The sequence below is a fragment of the Xiphophorus maculatus genome, chromosome 12, assembly GCF_002775205.1.
Source record: "Xiphophorus maculatus strain JP 163 A chromosome 12, X_maculatus-5.0-male, whole genome shotgun sequence".
Classification (NCBI taxonomy): domain Eukaryota; kingdom Metazoa; phylum Chordata; class Actinopteri; order Cyprinodontiformes; family Poeciliidae; genus Xiphophorus; species Xiphophorus maculatus.
The window spans coordinates 15,937,078-15,958,510 of NC_036454.1; the positions used below are offsets into that span (position 1 = coordinate 15,937,078).

General features: G+C 36.2%; 2 protein-coding genes across 2 annotated transcripts; both read left to right on the plus strand.

The window, feature by feature from the left end:
- The first annotated feature begins 363 nt into the window (after window positions 1-363).
- On the plus strand, window positions 364-2,998 carry LOC102229560 (putative defense protein Hdd11-like). The gene is made up of 5 exons (XM_005794953.3): window positions 364-578; window positions 731-843; window positions 1,935-2,044; window positions 2,168-2,232; window positions 2,318-2,998. The coding sequence occupies exons 1-5, from the start codon at window positions 392-394 to the stop codon at window positions 2,425-2,427; spliced, it is 585 nt and encodes a 194-aa protein (XP_005795010.1). The 5' UTR covers window positions 364-391; the 3' UTR covers window positions 2,428-2,998.
- Window positions 2,999-7,246: 4,248 nt separating this feature from the next.
- Window positions 7,247-18,437, plus strand: LOC102237838 (melanopsin-A-like). Its single transcript, XM_014468663.2, has 9 exons — window positions 7,247-7,962; window positions 11,354-11,487; window positions 11,584-11,787; window positions 12,553-12,724; window positions 12,849-13,010; window positions 14,234-14,341; window positions 15,429-15,600; window positions 15,878-16,021; window positions 16,128-18,437. The coding sequence occupies exons 1-9, from the start codon at window positions 7,814-7,816 to the stop codon at window positions 16,533-16,535; spliced, it is 1,653 nt and encodes a 550-aa protein (XP_014324149.1). The 5' UTR covers window positions 7,247-7,813; the 3' UTR covers window positions 16,536-18,437.
- Window positions 18,438-21,433: the final 2,996 nt, after the last annotated feature.

Below are 21,433 nucleotides of genomic sequence, written 5' to 3' on the forward strand. Positions count from 1 at the left end.
ATAAAGTGTTACATATTGAGAAAATCCCACTTTTTGATGTAAGTAACATTATCAATGTAAAAAAAAAGAGAGAAGGAATCTGCTATCTCCTAAACTCTCTCTTGTTTTGAGTATCTCAGTCTATGAGCTTTCTTAACTTTATATATTTACATGAATATTTTCTTTGTGGTATCAATCTCTGCGATTCTGTGTGCTGAGGACAGGAAAAAAAGAGATCTTTGTTTGGTGATGAGAGATCACATCTCTCTTTTTAAGAAATCCAAAAGGCAGTGAAAAACCATATTCTATGGTCATCACATAGCCAGAGATAATGTTTTGGTCGCATGACTCAGCAGATGGAGTTTATAAAAGCTCCTCCAGTGACTAAATTCTCCTCAGTCATTCAAACACGATGCTGCTGCTCTGTTTGTTAACCCTACAATTTCTTTGTATTGTGGACTGCTACCCCAATGGGGCTCCCACCGGTGCCTGTAAGGACATGATGCCTCAGCATGCAGGAGTTGTCCCTCAGACGTCACCAGCTCCGTACACCATTCTCACCAACATGAAGCGATATCTACCTGGCATGCCTGTTACCGGTAAGATCTTCAATACTCCAATAAGAAAAGAATACAGAAACCATTAGATCCATCATTCTTGTTCACCTATTCAATGCAAGGAGACTGTTGTGCAAATATAAACCACCTATGTTTGATGTGGGTAACTTCTGTTTTGTTATGCGCCCCTGCAGTCACCATTATCGGACCGCAATACAGAGGGGTCCTTCTGGAAGCCCGAAGAGAACATTTCAATGATGCTTATGGAAGCTGGAAAATCCCTCCTCCAGACACCAAATTTCTCCAGGTGCCCTCAACATTCAGATAAAAATGTAGTAAGAAGAAATGTCTTCTGAAAAAATGTGGCTTTAAACGTGGCTTTAGACCAGTGGCGTGCGATCAGGGGAGGCAGGTGATCATGGAAGAATAATATAATGATAAGATAAATTGCTATTTTCACCCTGTGTTTTGTACTATAAATTATTCATTTTTCATTTAGCTTAACCAATTTTGATTATTTTTTCTTCAAAATCGCTGAATTTTTGCTATTTCCCATTCACATGCTCGGAAGGGAAGCTGGTGAAGCAGCAGCGAGCTGAGCCTCACCTGGGATTGATCCACCTCTCGCTAACTGCACTGGCTGCCATTCTATGGGAGCATGTTTCTTCTGTCTGTACGTCGCCAACAAAATGATTAAACAACATTTAATATATGAACTGATTTTCCATCATTTAGCTTATCTATATAAAGTACAGTGCTTTTTGTCATCGACTGTGTGTGTAATGTGATATGTGTGCTGAGGAGCGATCATAAACGGCAGAGAAAAGAGTCGAGGTGAGGCAGGCAGTTCTCTCGCCTCATGGCAGGGGGCGCTCATGATCCCAGACATTGTGACTCCACGTCTGCAGAGTAAGAGACACTAACAGCGAGCTAGCCATACAGTAAATAAGGGAAGCTACACGCAACGAGTCTACGTGTAGCTTGGCCGATACACAGAGAGAAAAAGGTGGTTTGAGTTGTACTTCAACGGGTTTCCCCTTTGCTGTGCAGCATAGCACTAAATTAATAATATCTGTATTTCCAAGTTTCATTGAGTTAACGGAATTATTCTACCTTGGTAGTGCGGCTATGGATGGCATGTGAAAGTAGTATAGTCTTTTTGCGCTTCAGTGTTGTCCGCATTTCCGTATGTAAACAATAACATGCAGGGGGTCTTATGATTTTGATTAAGTCAGTGCCTCACCAGCCATGAACCTCACCGCACGTCACTGGTTAGTTTACGTGTGAGTAGACTCTTGATTGTATTCACAAATCTTCTAATTTATCCATAGAAAATACTTGACAAGACAAAGGTTGGCATCTATTTTTCTTTAATTTTTAAATACGCTATGTTCACAGTGCTCCGGAAATCCACAAGGTGCTATAACTCATGCCAACACCAACCTGAAGAGTAACACCACAGTCTACACCTGGATACCACATGACATTATGCACCCTGTGTATTTCATGTAAAGTCATTTTTTCTATTTTAAATTTTTTCAGACCTTGATAAAGATTTTTCTCATTAAAATCTTTGGTTGTGTACACATTGTATTTTATAATGTTAAAGTGTTGGTTATTTTCTTCTTCAGGGCCACAGTGGCTCAGCAGCGCACCGTCTACTGGATAAATGTGAGGTCCAACATTCTGCCCAGTGGTAAGTACAGTACAGCAGATTGGCCAACAAAAGAAATGCAGAGAATAGTTGTGCATTATATTCACCAAATATTTTTGATTTTTAGAGGACCTGGGTGGTCTTAAGATGGCGACGAATGCAAGTGCAGGAATTGCTGAAGAAAACCCTCTTCTTCTCTTCTTGATATATTATTTGCTGATACAGATTCTTGGGTAAACAGCAAACATTTCTTCCTATGACATTTCTTGACTGTTTTTGTGGATCACAATAAAAGAAAAAGACGTTTTCAGTGTTGATTATTTGAACCCAAAATGATGTCACACAGACTGAACATATGTACTTCTTTTTAGGTTTTGCTAAATAAAAAAAACAATATAGTTATGTCAAGCTAAGATATTAAGTTGAAAATCAATAGCAAACATAGAGCTATAATTTTCTAATAAAAGGGCAGGCTTAAAAAAAAGACACTGTTATGGATTGACAGGCAAAAAGTGGGTTACATGTGACATGCAAAGTCTAACTGTGCTGGTTTGTTATTGACTTAATTTAATTTCAAGTATTGAAGAGCTTGTAATGACCTGGTTTTTCCACATGGTTTGATCGCTAACCTAGATTTCTAGCGTGATTGTGAACACAAACATGAAAGAGGCTTATAACTTGCATCACATCTGTCTTTCGAAGCTGAATATTCCACGTTCTCTGTATCATGCCACTGTTTACTGCTGTTCTACGCACTTGGAATCTCATGAGGAAAAAAGGTTAATAAATTTACCTGTGGCATGGAGAACATCTGATCCTTTTTTATTTGTTTGAAAAATTTTTTGTTGGAAACAGCTTAACACTTATACCCTACAGACAATTGCAAAATGGCATGTTTCAGTCATATCAACCATGCTGAAAGTTTACTAGAAATATTAATATCTTGGACCATTTTTCTGAATTTAGGAGAAAGGAGAGGGTACTTCTGCTACAGGAAATGCGGAAAGTTAACGTTTGCCATTTTAAGTAGTCAAAACAACTTGGAGTCTGGAACTGAAAAGAAAAAGAAAAACCTGGAGATTCTCGCCCTGAGAAAAAGAGAACGCACCAGAAGACAAATGCACTTCCCTGGCAATCCCTACCAGTCTGTGTGGAGAAACTTTAACTTTTAACTTCTCTACAGTGAAATCTGTGTTTAAAAAGACACTGATTTATTCTGATTCGAGAGTGATGAGTAAACATTGAAATTAAATATGCAAATGGAATTGTTTGTTTATGTGGCTGAAGATCTAAAGTTCAAAATATTTGAATTTCTTCCTCTTTTTTACTTTCAAGCAAGCAACATTGTAACATTAATATATTATCTTAATTGTTATACCTAATTACAGTAAGCTAGATTAGTTATATACTTTTGTGAGGAGCATTCCAGTGAGTGAGAGAGTTTAAGGTGAATTCATTGTATGGTTCTGCTTCAACAGAGCAATATTCTTACAAGAGGCAACCAGAATTACAAACAGCCCTGATTTTTATGAGACTGTATAATGGCTGATCAGTAGCTGGTTGTGAGATGTTAATTGCTTTTCGTTATCCCCAGCATACAACAAAATGCGTGAAACACAATTAGACCAAGAATCGGCTCAATTACTAAAATTGTTTCACGACAGGAAAATTGCCTGAAAATGGGCCAAAAATCGCATAGTTTATGCCCAGGTTCAAGGTTACAAAAGCAGATTCAAATTTGAGTAAAAGAGGACTTTGAATGAATTCAACCTAGATTCATTTTTAATTAAAATTAAAAGTATTTTGAAAACCTCGCATGCATTTTACCCATCCATTTGTGAACCCTTGTCTTAAGTTTGATAAGCTGATATCAAGAAAAGTCGTCTCCAGGCAACAAATACCTAATAGTGACTTTCATGCTTACTTTGTTGACATTCAATGCTGCTTATGTCTCTTTCTAGTGTAACATCGATTTTTCAAGGGTCTCATGTGCCTGCGGTTGCAGCTCCTGCCAGAAAGTACCCAACAGTCAATTATAATTAGTCTCTCTCCTCTGCGTGCTCGCTATTTATCTAACAGGGGCTCCAGTCCAGGCAGAGCACCAGTGTCACCAGCTGGTTCAATAGTAAATGACTCATTGACATATGGAACACTGAGCCAGTGTCGAGGTCACGCTCTTTGTATCCCAAACCACTGACGTCTTTACCCATAATGACAAAGCATATGGTGCTTTGAAACCAAAAAAAGCTACTTGGTGCAATCAGAAAAAACAAAAGAAAAAAAACACAACCGGGTATGTTGTGGCTGATAGAATAAAAAGTGCATATTTTCATTGACTCTTTTAATATATTGCATAAAAGAATATTTTCTGAATGTAAAAAAAAAAGATTGTGCCTCCAAATCATCGTAATGGTATTTACATGTAAACTAATTTCTTCAGTTTTGAAAATTGTTGCTTTTCTTAAATGTTTTTCACCACCACTGCTTTGATTCTGTCAAAATCTCTTCTTTGCTGAGGCATGTTTCAAATGTTGATAGGAAGTGCTGCATTTAATATACAAACACAGATCGTGCGTTGCCTTATTTTATTTGTCACATTTTACATCTGTTGGATTTTCATTGATAAAATACAAACTTTTAATAGTACACACTAAACTGCTGATGTTTTTTCAGCCTATTTCCAAAACTCAAAAAATGTAACACATTTTAACACAAAATACTTTTCTCCAATAGTTTCTATATTAAATCTAATCAAGTAACAAAATTTTTTCCTACAGTCTTTTTGTATTTCTACATTTGATACAACTGACAGTAATATCTGTCTACAGGGTCTTGGACCTAGCCTGACCATTGCTTTCCAACACAATTTGGCTTGATTCTCATTTCCCTGCAGTACTTCATATGGGATTTGTCTCATTGAGCCTAATTTACCAGAATTCATTTCATACTGGCCAATTATCAAACAGAAGGAGACGTTGGAAACGACAAAGCCGAGTTTCTATGCTGTTTGTCTCCCTGTGGTTGTAGGTTGGCAATGGCAGGGGAGGAAGTGAACGAAGCCTTTCAGTAGGTGTTGGACAAAATAACATCGTCTGTACAAAGCAAAGTGCAAACAAGGGGCTGATTTTTACCAGGCTAGTGTTGCGTTTCTGTGCCAGTCACCAGCAACTCACAAGCTGCCCCAAATGGCCAAGTGACACTGAGAACAAAACTACTCTCTGCTTTGTACTTTACGCATTAGTGGACACAGTAGAACCAGCAGTGCCTGCTTAGACTGCAGGATATCAGTAGCAGCAAACCAGGCAGAGGAACATACATGCAGGCAGTGCTTCATCCCAAGTGGATTTTGTCTGAATTCACATTTGCCCCCTGGTTAGACAGCATGGGCTAAATGTGTACTGTTATGCTGATGATGCTCAGATCAAAAAAGCATGATGAGCTAAATCTACTAAAAATTCAAAGGTCTGAACTACTAATTTCCTACCACCAAACTCAAACAAAACTAGTTTTTCCAACAGCAGTGTGGGAAACATTGTTTGACCAGTTTTCATTATTTTAAATAATAATTGTAAAATATATTGTTTATAAGTGCATCTGTGTTTGGTTGTGTCCTCCCAACCCGTCGCTGAGGATTTAGATGGTCACTCAAGTCTGGTTCTGCTGGGTTTTTGTTTGTTTATAGATAGTTGTCCCTCTCCACTGTCACCTTTTACTTACGGATGATGAGACACGATTTCGTGCAGTTGGTTATCTTCTTTAGGCAGACAGTTTTACTGACTGACCGGAATCAGATTTTTTAAAATAGAATTTGACTTTGACTGAATTGGATAATTTTAGTAACATTTCATTCAAATCCAGCTCAGTTTGAATTAGGCTTGTGTATGTTTGTTTGTGTTTCATGCTAAGTGCCGTAAGGTTACATGTTTTTAACATTTCAGCACTACACTTTGAATAAAACACAGCTGAATAGCGGGTCTTCATGTGCAGCAGCAAAAGATTTATTGATGCATAATTCCCAGCTGAAATGCAAATGTCACAGCAGCTGTGACCGGCTCAGTGGAAGTGGCGACATTAATCCCTTAACGTTCATCCGTCCGTCTACTTTTTGATAAGCATGTACAACACTAGAAACAAAATGCTGAGGAGTAAAATCACACACTTGCAAAAACAACACATCGCACATTTACAGCCAGATAGTTTTTTCCAAGACAGATCAAACATTCAGCCATATGCATGACCACTATCCAGATTAAGACTTCCTCTTGCTTTAGGGGCTTAGTTGACATCTCTATTTGAGCTCCACTGTTTTCTTCATCTCTCTTTGTTAAATATGTCAAGCATGATAGGCACTGACCAACCAATGGACTCTTTTTTTTTTGCTTTTTATTTTCTTTTATGTTTTTTTTTTTTTTTTACATTTGTAACAGTTGTACAATTAATATTGTAGAGTTTGTTCATGTTTTTTCAAAAGGTGATCCAATAGAAATTCCAGATATAAAAAAAATCCACTGTGTAATTAAATGAGATTAATGTGAACATATACTGTAGATGTATTTACTGTCTTTAGCATATATTGTGACTAACTGAAACATGTTCACAGATCATTAAGACAATGTAGATAATGTAGTTTATTTATCACTTTATTTAGAACTTTTCAGATATACATGGTTCGTCATGAAACCAATCTGCTTTACCATATGTGAAAAGCTAATCCTCTCCGTCTCGTCATTCTTTGCCAAATAAGTGATTCTGAGTAGTCTCACTCTAAGCGCAATCACATATCCTCATGTCCACTTGTCCACTTGTCCACTTCACTGGTAAGAATCACTGAATTACAAATAACATGCCACAATAACTATATATCTGACATACTTCTGAGCTTAATTGGTTGTTAATATGTGCTGTGAGCACCATGTTATGTAAGAATGTGGTAGTTAAAGGGTTAGAGCTCAGGGCTGGGCCATATTACTTGGCAGCGGGGGTGGGAGACTGAGTGATGTGAGAAAGAGAGCGAACTGCATCCCAGAGCAACACGGGACAGTGGAGGAGATGAACAGATAGAAAGAGACGAGAGGTTAGAAGTCACTGATTTAAGAGATAACCAACGTCAAGCCACTGACTCACAGCTGGGAACACAGCTGGGTGTGATGGCTGAAGAGGTTGCAGGCAAACACTGACTGGACTGACAGTGACATTGTGGAGCGAGGGTCGGCTTTATTGTGCTGGAATGAAATCATAATTTCAGTTCACGCAGTATCAACAGGAAATGCTTGAGGACTACACGTGGAAGATGAGCTTTTGAACTGCAGAGTAAAATAGGATTAAGAAAGTGGAGGCTACAGAAATGAAATGGCTTTATCACTTTGGCAACAAATATAGTGCAGAAAACTTTGGTTAAATTTAGCAAATTCTGGACAGATGGAATAGAATGGGAGCAACCTGTGTGATTGAAAAATAATTCAAGTAAACTCTAAAAATTGGGACTTCAGGATGTCATGTATCACCACCAATACTAAAGCCATGGAGGCTCAACTCTGGCAGAAAGAATGGGATTACCAACTAATATATACCTTCAAGTCGGAAATCCTGCCACGGTGTTTGAATCATCTGGAACATTGAGAGTATGGAGCCCGAGGAAGCGCACAGCAAGAGAAGCTTGTATAGCAAGGTTGATGTGCCCGACCATGCTCACTATGTCGTCGCTTTCTTCGTCTTTGTAATTGGGACACTTGGCATCACTGGGAATACCCTGGTTATGTTTGCTTTCTACAGGTGAGTCCAAAAGAGATTCTTTATTGGTTTGTTTTACTTTAAGAATTCAAATATCAATGTTACATTCCACTTTTATAGCCCTTTACATTTTAAAATGTAAAATATCATTCTAAAAAGTCCAACAGAGGTCTGAGAGCGAATGTCTTGGAGACGTATTAAGCAGGGACATCATTTCCCTGCTTAGATGGGTCTACTATTGTTATGACACAAAACAATACAGAATGAGGAGACTACTGTCTTCAAAAAAGGCTTAATGAATTTGTGATGAGTTCATTTTTATTTGGATAAAATAGGTATCAAGCAATCAGAAAAGAGAATTTTGACCAACTAGGTTATCATAAGAGATCAGGAAAGATAGAGAATGTTGTTATTCAATTTTGTATAGGTTTCCAGAAAGCTGGCAGTTATTCATAAGTAGCCCTTTCAATCTTCAATCTTTAATGATAACAACTAAAATAATTGGAGTAGCAACATATTTTTTTCAACAGACCAAGAGCCATTAATTTAATATAACATTTTACTACAAACAAATAACAAACAAAAAGGATTAAAAATATTTCACCCCTGTTATTCAAATGTAAGTACATGTTTCTTATCTAAATGTGACATTATTGTCCACAATAATTATAGTAACACTGAATTCCACTTTCATCAGGTTTATTTTTATACTTACAAACTTTAATTTTCTTGAAGTTTTTAGATATAAATGTGAAGGCTCAATGAAGATTTTGTGCCGTACATGAATTAAAATAGCAATAAGTCTTTTTACCCGACACATTTAAATTTGTTAAGCATGAGCAATTTTACCAATGAAGTATTCTCTAATGCATAAACTGTTCAAAAATTAGCTTTTCCCATAGCACAAGGGCACAAAATATCTGGAACAGGCCATTACTTTTACTTAGTTACTTTAATTGCGGATGTGCTATACGTATAGTCAGATTTAGGTGATGTTTTTTTGTTTTTTTATCTGATGCGTCATTCTCGGAGATGAGTCATTCTTGAAGTTAAAGTTAAGTTTCTGTTGGAAGTCCTGGAGGGAGAATGTGCATTACATGCCATATGATCTGGAGAAACTGACTTGTCATTTGTGCTACTGATGTTAACTGTTCCACAGAAACTGGGTCAGTTTGTGTGTCTCTGTGTGGGCGTGTACATGCGTGTGCGTGGGTGTTTGCGTGTGCATGTGTGTGTGTGTGTCCTGGGGATTGTCAGGAGCTCTCATATTCCATCTGTCTATAAATGGACAAGATTAGATTCTTTCTCTATTTTGTTGTGCAGACAATTTGAGTTCTAACAATCACAAATGCACATCATGTGATCACATCTTAGAAAAATGTATTTTACTTACGAACAATTTCTAACTTATAAAGAGGGAATTTTGTTATGTTTATACATTAAACATATATTTTTACACATGAAAAGAGGTGATACAGTTAATTAAATTTCTTACGGATACCTATGTATGTACTGACTGAAATTCACACAAATTAACACATAAATTCAAATGTTAACATTTGTAAGATGACTAATTCTAACAGTTCTAGCTGGAGACCCATACGTTTATTTAAGATTTTTATTAGTAAAGAGCTGGGAAAGCAAACTAGCACTTTGAATCATCTTGTATGATTGCAGATTTATGCCACATTTCAGGTTATCATCATTTCTATCAACCTAACAATACTGTGCACAACATGAGCGCCTTCTAACTAGTTCCCAATCACCATCTCTTTAACACATTAAAACACTATAGAATTTGTTTCAGATATTTAAACATAAAGAGGAAGATTAGCCAGAAGTAAACATAACTTTAGATCCTGATTTTAAAAAACGAACAAACCAAAAACAGCATCTTGTTAGAAATGGTCCTTTTCTGGACCTTTTAATGTTTAAAAAATAAAATTCTAGATTGCAATCTACAGAAACCTGCATTTATAATAACCCTGTTAAAAGATGTGGATAAATGTATAATCTTTTGGAGGTAAAAAAAATGTATTTGGTTGCTACACTTGGCAGACACTGTAAACAGGCTGAAGGACAAGCATGCAAAGCACTACTGTCTCAGAATTACTTAGAGTACTTTTCATACTCAACAAGTTTTTGTTGAGTATGTTTTCAGTTTTAGGAACACTGAAAACAGTACCACTTGTTTGTATGATTTCAATAAAATTAGTGTTAGCCTGCTCGATTTTAAATTTAAGAAGGATGACCTAATTTGATAATGTATTTTATTATGTAATGAGTGTTCCTGATATAGTGGGCAGTCCATATGTGGTTCAGAGAAGTTTGATTTACATTCTTACATTCATTTTGATATAACTTGATGAATATTTTGGTAAAATGAACTGATTTATTTAATTTAAAAAAATTAAGCATCTCATTTAAAGATGTTTACTACCTTAAAAGACAAGAGGTTCCAGCAGCTACAACTATTTTGTCACACAATTATAAGTTTTCATAGTCATGTTACGGTTACTAAAATGCATTAGTTATTAAGGAAAATGTGTAATTGTACTACATAAAGGATGAACATTTCTTCTGGGCAGTGTTTGCAGGTCACACTGAAGCAACAGCACATCCAAGAACTCCTCTTCAAGGAGGAGGACTAATGCCAACTCTGACAAATGCCTGTGGAAATTCAGTCAGACAAGTGATGTAATTCTTCAACTGAGGCAGTTACAAAAAACACACTGTCCATCTTCGAAGGTCAAAAGTGACAGACGGTTGAAGACACACTTTACAACTTCCACCTAACTAACTCAACATGTTTTGTTTTATTTTGGGGGAACATTTGGATTGTCCTTTAAAGTTTTCTTTCTATTTTAAGTTGCTCAAGAATAAGACAATCGTTTGGGCCATATTCGCAGTAGTAGTGGCTTTTACATTTTGGTTAATAAAAAATAAATTACGTAGACTCTTCAAACAATTCCTATCGACTGAGATGGGATTCATCACCTGCTTAAACGTAACAGATAAAACTAGCTCAGGTTTATCCATCCGTCCGTCCATCCATCCATCCATCCATCCATCCATCCATCCATCCATCCATCCATCCATCCATCCATCCATCCATCCATCCATCCATCCATCCATCCATCCATGCATCCATCCATGCATCCATCCATTTCTAAGCATACTGAATTATCTGTAGAGCTTCATTTAGAACCCAGAAGTTTAAGCAGTTGGCTTTTTTGAGTCTTTTTAATCTAAGGATTCTTTTATTTTTATTTAATTTGTTCAATTTAGGACATGGTCATCACACAATAACTGATCTGCTCATAAAAATAACAAATGATCACTACAACCAGAATTTCCAGAAAAGTGAGTTCCATCTTAAAAACATTGCTTTTCTCAAAATGTTCCGCTTTTCCCTGTTTTTGCGTTTAAATAGCAACAAGAAGCTCCGTAAACTCCCGAACTACTTCATTATGAACTTGGCGGTGAGCGACTTCCTGATGGCTTTCACACAGTCGCCCATCTTCTTTGTCAATTGCCTCTACAAGGAATGGATGTTTGGAGACATTGGTGAGTTTGATTTTTATTTTGAAAAGAAAGTGTCAGAGAGGCATTTATTTAGTCATAATTTATTTTTGTTTTTTGTTGTGTGTTCTTTTATTGTAGGCTGTAAAGTCTATGCTTTCTGTGGTGCCCTTTTTGGCATTTCTTCCATGATAAACCTTCTGGCCATATCGATTGAACGGTATCTGGCCATCACCAGACCACTGCAGACCATGCAGTGGGGTTCAAAACGGAGAACGATTTTTGCCATCTTTCTCATCTGGTTTTATTCTTTGGCTTGGAGTCTGGCTCCTCTCGTAGGCTGGAGTAAGTAGGAAAATGTACAGCTTTGAGAAAATATCACCTTATTACTCATTTTTTTACTGTAGCACACATAGTTTGTTTACCAGCTCAGCCAATCTGACAAAGGTTATTTGAACATATTGCAAATTTAATCATAAAATTTTCATTACTGTCACACAAATTTTAAAGAAAAGACTATCATGATTCTGCTTATTATCTTGCTACACTATGCAGACACATTGTCTGCTGTAATGAAAGTTGCTCCACTTACTAAAATTTTGAAATGATATCATCCAACTTATTTTCTAATTAATCTCCCAGTTAAATGGACCTAATAAGATATTTAATATTAATATCTAGAAAGTCAGTTACTCCTGAAATATGGAAAACATAATAATCAGACACTGAAACTCAGCAAAATTAATATACCTTCCTGATGCACATAAACAATGAATTTCACACCTTTTATCCCAATACACACTGTGTGAGATAAGAGAGCATCAAAATTAACATACATACAGTAACAGGATTCAATGAATAGCAGCTTTAGGAAAAAATAAATATTCAAATCGCATTAAACCGACAAAACTGACTCTAGTAGAAATGAAGATGCTCTACTAATAACATATAGACTTAAAGAAATCAGTACATGTGCATGTTTACCTGTTTACAAAAACTCTTTAGAAAAATGTTGTATCTAACAGATGGTAATTCATCTACCTAAAGGAACACAATCAGATTGATCTTGCTTTCTCTGAACATTAATCTGGTGCTCCTTTAACCCTGTAGGCTCCTATATTCCAGAGGGACTGATGACATCTTGCACATGGGATTATGTTACATATACAACAGCTAATAGGAGCTACACCATGATGCTCTGCTGTTTTGTCTTTTTTATACCACTGGGAATCATCTTTTTCTGCTATCTTCGAATGTTTCTATCTATCCGAAAGACTGGCAGGTACTGTAACATAAATATGCTCACAGACATGTTTATTCATTGTAAAAAAAAAAAAAAAGACGAAGATAATCACAAAAACTACCTACATTTTCATTTAACTGCTTATTTTGTCCTTCATTTACAGGGAGGTTGAACGTTTGGGCACTCAGGTCAGAAAAACCACTCTTATCCAACAAAGGTCCATCAGGAGTGAGTGGAAATTGGCAAAGATTGCCTTTGTTGTCGTTGTGGTGTATGTCCTCTCCTGGTCACCGTACGCCTGTGTCACATTGATTTCTTGGGCTGGGTAAGATCAATTTATGGATTTTTTAAAAAGGTTTTGGAGCTGTAGGGAATGAATTTTTCACAATAGTCAACCAATTTCACATATATGTTATTTAGGAGACTAGTAAGGAAAATGTTCAGTAGATTTAAAAACAAAGGCAGTTGCCATGGATGCAAATCTTTTATCAAAAGTGAAAGTAGAAATTAATGTTGCATTGCAATGTCTGGGATTGCATATACTCCACACACGAACGAAAGAAAAACAGTCAACATTTTTTATTTATTTTTTATCTAAGATATTAAAGTACAGTGCAAGAGATTTTCCAATAATTCCTGCTTATATTAGAGGAACAGAGCTGCAATGTAATATATATATAATCCACAACATCATAAGACTGTTTTTGAGTCACTTGTAATGAACAGCTATATTGCATGCAAAGCCAGTTTTTTTTTAAAATACATTAATCTTGCTGGTAACACTTATGAGAGAGCATTCTATAATTATAGAAGACAATATTACATATTCTTAATATTGAAATAACAACATGTTGGATTCACAGAGACAACTTTTCAGTCTTCAACAATGAAACCAAAGCAGAGAATATATTTTTAACAGCAAAAGAGGAAGATGTATTGTAGTGCAAGAACATATTAAGACATCCATTACAGAGATTACAAAAATCAATTGTCACAGGCATTTTGCTAAGAATTATTTTACTGGGACTGAAGGCGATTTCTGAAGCAGGTTTTTGATGAGTCATTACATGCTACCGTGTCACCAGGAAGCAAAGTACATCTTGATGAAACATGAGACAAGTTGAAGATTTTGAATCTGCACATTTGTCCTCTTATTCTCAACCCAGCCTTCAGTAAGCCTCTTGTATCTTTGGTTAAAGGCTGGATTAAAATGAAGTTGTTTTAGTCTGAAATCACATCTTTTTTTTCTCGGTTATTCTCTGGGTATGGTGGCCAATGCATGCAAACACACAAACACATCTAAGCACTTGAGCAAACATGACCAGATGGATTTAAGCAACCGTCCCTAGCAGATGGCAGTAGTTAATCTCTACCCAGATATGACCTCTCATTGTGTCACAAAACTGAAAAATCAGAGGGATCTCTGAGTTTTGATGTGATATTATATTATAAAGCAAAACAAACAGCTGCATATAGCTAAATGAACTAGAATTATGCTTGTATTGCACAGAGAGAAAGTTTAAATGTGTTTTCTTTTGTCTCATTCAGCTATGCCAACATTTTATCGCCATACTCCAAGGCCGTCCCTGCAGTCATTGCAAAGGCATCAACGATCTATAACCCAATTATCTATGCCATTATACACAACAAATACAGGTAACCAGTAAAGAGGCTTTGTTATTGCCTGCCCTTTTATATGCTTATTGTTACAGGATTGCTAAAATTGTCATTTTCTCACTCTAGAATGGCTAGACACAAGTGTGAAAAGACACCCACATTAAATCAGCCTCCAGTTTTAGGTCAGTTAGGATTACCAAAATAATTTTTATGTGGTAAATGTTACTTAAATAGATGAGATCATTTTTTGTATCTGAAAAGAATGAAATATTTTGGTACCTTTCCACAAGCTTCTCACAATAGTTTACTGAAATTCTGGCCCCTTCCTCCTGCAGAACTGGTGTAAACGAGTCAGGTTTTTAAAATTCTTGTGGGGACTGAATTTTGTTGTGGCTCCCACAAAATTTCATTAATTGACTAATGATAATTATTAGAGATAAGTGACCTAACCGTCATGTTTTTGGACAGTGGGAGGAAGCCAGAGTAGATGGGAAAAATACCCACACAGGTAGAATATGCAAACTCCAGGTAGAAAGACCCTCAGCCAGGATTTGAACCCAAGACCAATTGTTGATGCATTGCATCTCCTTCTTCAGCAGCATGAGGTCTTAACCTTTTTGTAGAGTTGATGTTTGTGTAATCTTTTGAACAGATGAACTTTGAGTCCTTAGGAATCTGGAAAATATACCCTACAATGAACCAAACTTGTTAAGGTCCACAATATCTTAATTGATTTCTTGAGAGTTTCCCATGAAGTCACAGAGGGAAGCTGTGTCTGTGGTAATGTCCTAAATAAATCCACAGAATGCACATTTTTAACATATACATGGTGTGAATTAGATTCCTACAAAATCATTACATCAGCAGCCAAGCTTTCCAAAATTGCTCAAAGATATAGTAGTTTTATCTAAATGTATGTACATTTCTGACTTAAAAGAAAATAAAGAATAGTTTAGAAATTCTCTCATCATTTTGATAATCACAAATGACTAAAAATAGATTTTTTTCACTTGCATAAGTGAGAGAGAGAGAAAAAGGCTAACTTTAATTGTATATACTGCACACAATATCTAGTTTCGACACCATGTACCTAATGTATGTATATATGTATTCTCACACTCAACAGGATGACTCTGGCAGAAAAGGTGCCCTGTCTGTGGTTTTTGTTTCCGGCTCCCAGAAAGGAATGCCTGTCCTACTCCATCAGTGAATCCTCTATGAGGGACTCCATCATCAGCAGACAGTCCAACGCTTCACGCACTCATTTTATTAATGCTATGCCCAAACGCTTTGATACGGTAATGATGCACACATTTCTACATTTGCCCACAGTTATGAGTTTTATTGCCTTTAATCTGAAAGAACTATGACAAATATCATTTAGCATGCTTTTTTTTAAAGCAATTTCCATTGTCTTTGCCACTTGATTGCAAGACTTTCATGACTGTACTTAATTTTTTTTCTATTTTGTACTAAAAGATACTTTTGGTATCTTTTTACAGCTGTTTTTACTAAGCACATGCACTATTTTTCCAAAGCTTAAGTAGAAGCAAACCTTTTGACAATTTTTAACAGATGTTGAAGGATATGGAGATGGAACATCTGGGGAGGAAATCAGGAGGTTCCTTCAGAAACATGTCATCATACAGGCAGTCGGACAGAGGCAGGTCCTATAAGAGGCCATCAGAGCAGAAAATAAATAAATACACATCAGAGAAGGTGAGATAATGCAATTCATTCAGTTATTACTTTGTTTTGGTTATTATTGCTCTAGCAAAACTCAAATCTAACACATAATTTTTCTTTATTATGTCCATATGTACAGCAACCACCTACTATGAGTGATCCACTTAGCACCTGCGACCCTGACCTGGTTTCCAGCTCTCTGACTATTGCTACTCTACCTTTACTTGTTCTTACCAGGAGGCGCAGTGAGAGTGCAACCGATGAGATTTCAAACACATGCAATGATAAAAGCAACATCAGGGATCGACTGCACAGCCAGAAGAGCAGCTCTTTTGATTCCCTGAATCTTGGGAAAAAACCCTACCCTGAACCAAAGTCTCCCCAGGGTGTTCCTCGCATAATTGTCATCAGTCCCACCTCTGAAAGCAGCATCATCAGCTCCAATAGTGTCCGATTCGAAGATAATATTGAAGCAATGGAAAACAATGTCTTTGTCAGTCTGAACTTTTCAACAGAAGTATTTGAGGCAGTGAAACTACTCTCTTGACCAGATGGAAATATGCATGCTTTGGATTATCAAATGGACAGAGGTCAACATCCCATACCAAGCAGCATGTTGAATTGTCCTGCTTGTGACTTTTACCACAGAAACGGCAGAGCAGAAGAAAATCTGTGAGATTAAGCACGAAAAAGTTCTCTGGCTTGGAAAGATTTATGTAAAAGACGTTTCGCCTTTGCATACAAGGCGTTTTTTTGAGTTCTCACACACAGAAAAACAACTGTATTTTTTTTCAAAGCTTGATGTGCCACACAAAAAGCTTATCTGCACTGAAAAAATCCTCAATATATTCTCCTACTATTTTTTAATGAAATCAGACAATGGAGCAGAAATGCTGAAAATCAGACAAGAGTGGAGATATAGAGATACAATATTTTTGTTTCCCTTTACTCCTTAAAATCAATAAGAAATTGAAGGAAAGCAAAACAATATCATGTTCTAACTGTGTCTTTGAAGCTCAGATATTCATTTTTTATCTTGTGCTAGCTTCTTTAGGCCACATGGACCAGATTTATACTGGCAACAATTCAGCAGTGTAATGAAAAGTGAAGCAGTTCAAACCCTCAGGAAAGGTAGGTTATCTCCCATAACACCATGATATTTCTCTCCATGCTCACTCTTCTGATGCTGCTCTGTTGTAGTTGGTCATTCCAAAACAGTGGCAACAATGTAAATCATTTGAGGTGTAATTTGTTGAGATGTAAGTTCATCTCAGCAAATCAGAAGCACATCAAAATGTCATTATTTCATAACTGGGATTGAATTGTAATGTAGGTAATAGAATATTAACCTGTCTGAGCTGGAATAAATTCAATACATACATATTTCTGTATATGAACTGGATTTTTTATATTGGCCAATATTGGCCAGTACAAGACTGGTAACATCCTACAAGAAAGGTAAATATCAAAATGTCCTTGTTAAAGAACTTGGTCGTTTATATATTTGTGGATCCAAATATATTGATAGGAACTTGCGTGGAAGACAAAAATATTTAAAAAATGCAAGACCCAGTTGGTAATGATATTAATAAGCTGCCTAGGGTGGGATTTACTGTTTTTGTAAAATACACAGCAAATTATTGGCTTCCTTTCTCATCAGCACGTCTGAAATATTTTTAATTGTTTTTCGCCAAAAGATCAAGGCTGCTAGTCTTACACTCTCCACCGTTCAAGAGGTTTTCTACTGTTCAAATTGATTTATTTCTTACTGCATGTCCATCTGCCACCATTTTCACATCATTCTGACAATTGACACCACGGAGGACTCACAAGCCAACATTTAGTGAATAAAAATATCCAACAGACTTGAGTGGAACACGGAAACACCAGAACCTTTTTGCAACAACTGAACAATAAAGTGAGTAAACACAAAACCTAAAAAACTTCACAAAAGCTTTGGTTTGGATAAGGATAATGTGTATGTTTATGAATCAATTACTTTTAGCAAACTGTTTTAGCCATTATTACATCTTGTTGAGGCCTGTTTCTATGTATACCACAGCTTATTTTCTTTCCAATCTCTGTAGATTTAAAGTCAAAAGATGAAATTATTGTAAATTGTGTAAAAAGTACATCCGTTCATGAGAAATACTACATCTTACCTTGCATAGTTTGCACATTTTCTTCATATCAATGTCACTGTTACTCTTTCCATGTAGTCTTAAATTCCACCTGTTTACCATCTGTTCTTGAAATCAATGTTTCCTACATTTTATTCTGTAATTTCCTGTAGATAAGTTGTTTAAAGATTCAAATGTCATACTGTTGCTACTGTATGTTCTGATTTGTTTCTTCATTTTAATAAACGTTTTCTCATTTTTAAAAATGTAAAAAGATGTCAATATCGATATACAGACAATATTTATATTGCCAACCAAAGAATGCTCCATGGACCTAATGAAAACTATTTTCAAACAAAAATTATGTGTTTAATAAACCTGTTTTGAATTCCATCCTCGTCTTTAATTATTGCCTAAAGGTGATGCGGAAATATTCTCGTTGACTTTTACGTGTGCAATGTCAAGCAATGTTTGTTGCTGAAAATATAATATTAGCACAAAACACAGTAGGAGGTCAGCGAACAATGAAAGACTTGTCACAACCAGTGATTTCCAGGCTGAACAGAATATGACTACAAAAGAATGTTCCAATTAGTCAGCAGTAAAATTGTCTCTGAAGCCATGTGCAAATCAAAAGATGTATTTTTTTTGCATATTTGATATAATCACAGTTTTCTAAAGCAGAAATGAAACACAAATTTTGCATTTTTGCTAACTGAAAATGTTTTGCTATTCAAGGATAACTAATATAAACTTTGTTATGATTTGAGGCTTGCAGAGACAGAAATATTGGAAAATTTTGCCTCCATCCAGATGTGCACTTATCTACCAAATCCACTGTGCTCTTTTCTGGGTCAACGGGGGCTAACGCCATTCCTGAGTGGGAGGGGTGATACTTGTCTAACAGGTCAGCAGTCCATTTCACGGCCAAAAACAGATGAACAGACAAAACAGACAAAAACAGATGAGATAACCAAATGTGTCAAATTCACTTCCATTAAAGGGACTTGACTTCTTATGGATATTTTTGGACTGTGTGTGGGAGCGGTTGTAAGTGCAAATGAGTGAAAGTGACTGAACAATTTGAGTGGTCAGTAGGACTAGAAAAGCCTATCAACTAAACATTTTCAGAGGCAAGGCAACGCAACTTTATTTATGTAGCACATTTCATCCAGAGAGAAAAGCCTCTCATGTAAAGTCAAGGTAAATTTATTTGAATATCACATTTTAGCAACAAGGGAAATTTAAAGTGCTTTACATAATGAACATAAAGCAATGAACAGCAGGATACATTAATTGAAAAATGAAGAAGAATCTCTATTAAAAAAATAACTGGTTGCATTACATATATGCCTTGGGAGGGCTTTAGTGTGAATATTTTCTGAGACGGGCTACAATTATAATTGATCAGACACAGACAAAGTCTTTTTAAATATATTATTCTCATAAAACATTTCTTTAAATAGTGTACTACTTGATTATATTGACAAAGCAAACCTGGTTGGAAATAATGGCAGCGAAAGGCCAGCAGAGGGAGGTAGAGAACAACATTCAGAATTGAGAGTTTTTTCTGAGCTTTTTCTATTTTCCCTCCTTATCATTCAGAAAAACAACAAACCAAACCAAATGTTGAAACAAAAAAATTTTAATTAGTTAAATGAATACCCACAATCAAGTATGTATTGTCACAAAAGCAACATAGGTGAATACAGGATATTACATTTCTTGACACAATCCGTTAAGTGGATGCTACAAAAACTGAAGTGCAATATCTTTTTTTCTATTATGTCTACTGACCTTGCCTAAATTGTTGGTGGTAGACTCACTGTACTAATGAATCAAGATACTTCTGACAAGTTTTGATTTTTGTAAGCAGGAACAGAAATGACATTGCAACTAAAAATGAGAAGCATTTTTACACATAAATAAAAGCAATTAGACAAGAACAGAGAACTCACTGATGCAGATATATCAGAAATGGAGGCATCACTAAATGTTTACTCTCTACAAAATAATTACACAGCTGGGTCATAATAAGGCTACTGTGGGATTCCTTGTTGATTAGTATAAAGCCTTTTTAAGATATTACTGACCCCACTCACAAACATGATTTCTAAGGTAATAGAACATATAAATTACCAGACTTATTGATGCAATAATCATCTGGTTTACAAAACCATATAAGGTTTAAAACACATGTGTCAAACTCAAGGACCGCGGGCCACATGTGGCCCGCTACGTCATTTTATGTGGCCCTCTCCCCCCACCACCGTTTTACAGCCCCATTGATTGACTTAAAATAGGTTTTGAGCACGAATTGACTACAAACTACATCTCCCATAATGCCTTCCGATTGCTACCAGCCAACATTACGGCTTCTCGCCACTGGAGTGCAGCAGAGTCACCTCAAGCTGATTATTAATTTTCCCAGCGAATAAAACTGAAACATCGACAAGCTAACAAGCTAAAGAGCGAAGTTCCGTGATGTTTCAATCGAGGACTTTTACCGTCTCCTGCCCCCTGATTTGATGCCGCAGCTTCGACTCCATGCAGCTCGTGTTTTGTCCATGTTTGGAAGCACCTATCTGTGCGAACAGATGTTTTCAATAATGAATTCAAACAAGACCAAGCACAGATCGCGCATTACTGACGAAAACCTACGCCATTTTGCGGATCGCCACAGAATAGAACTAAAACCAGACATGGACGAACTGACCAGGGGAAAACGGTGCCAGACATCCGGCCAGAAAACATTGGTAAGCACGAACAAACTAAATTTAAATAGAATGAATGTAAAACCAAAACTCAGTATACTGGAATATGCATATAGTTTATTGATTTTACTTGTTTTGTGTTTATTTACACAACAAAATGAGGATGTGTGTGAGTTGGTGACAGGGTGAAGAGGATCAGCTTTGTGTTCAAGGACAGGCAACATCACCTCATTGTTTGGTTCTTATGTGAAGTACATGTTCGTTGTGTAATAAATAACGAAAAAGTTTTGTGAATGAAGTTGAGAGTTAATATCAAAACTTGTTTTTATTCTTTGTCTGCTTATCTTTAAAGCAAAGAATAATTTCCCCAGCGAATAAAACTGAAACATCGACAAGCTAAAGAGCGAAGTTTAGCTCAGTAAAAATACTGAGCATATTTTTAAACTGCTCAGTTTAAAAATACTGTAATTTTTAAACTGAGCAGTAATTTTACATCCATGCAAACTCAAATGTAATATTTAAAACTTGAATACATAAAATCAGTCATTTAACAATATGAGGTGTTGTTTAATTTATTTTTAACATTGTATTTTCATACGTTTATGCTAGGA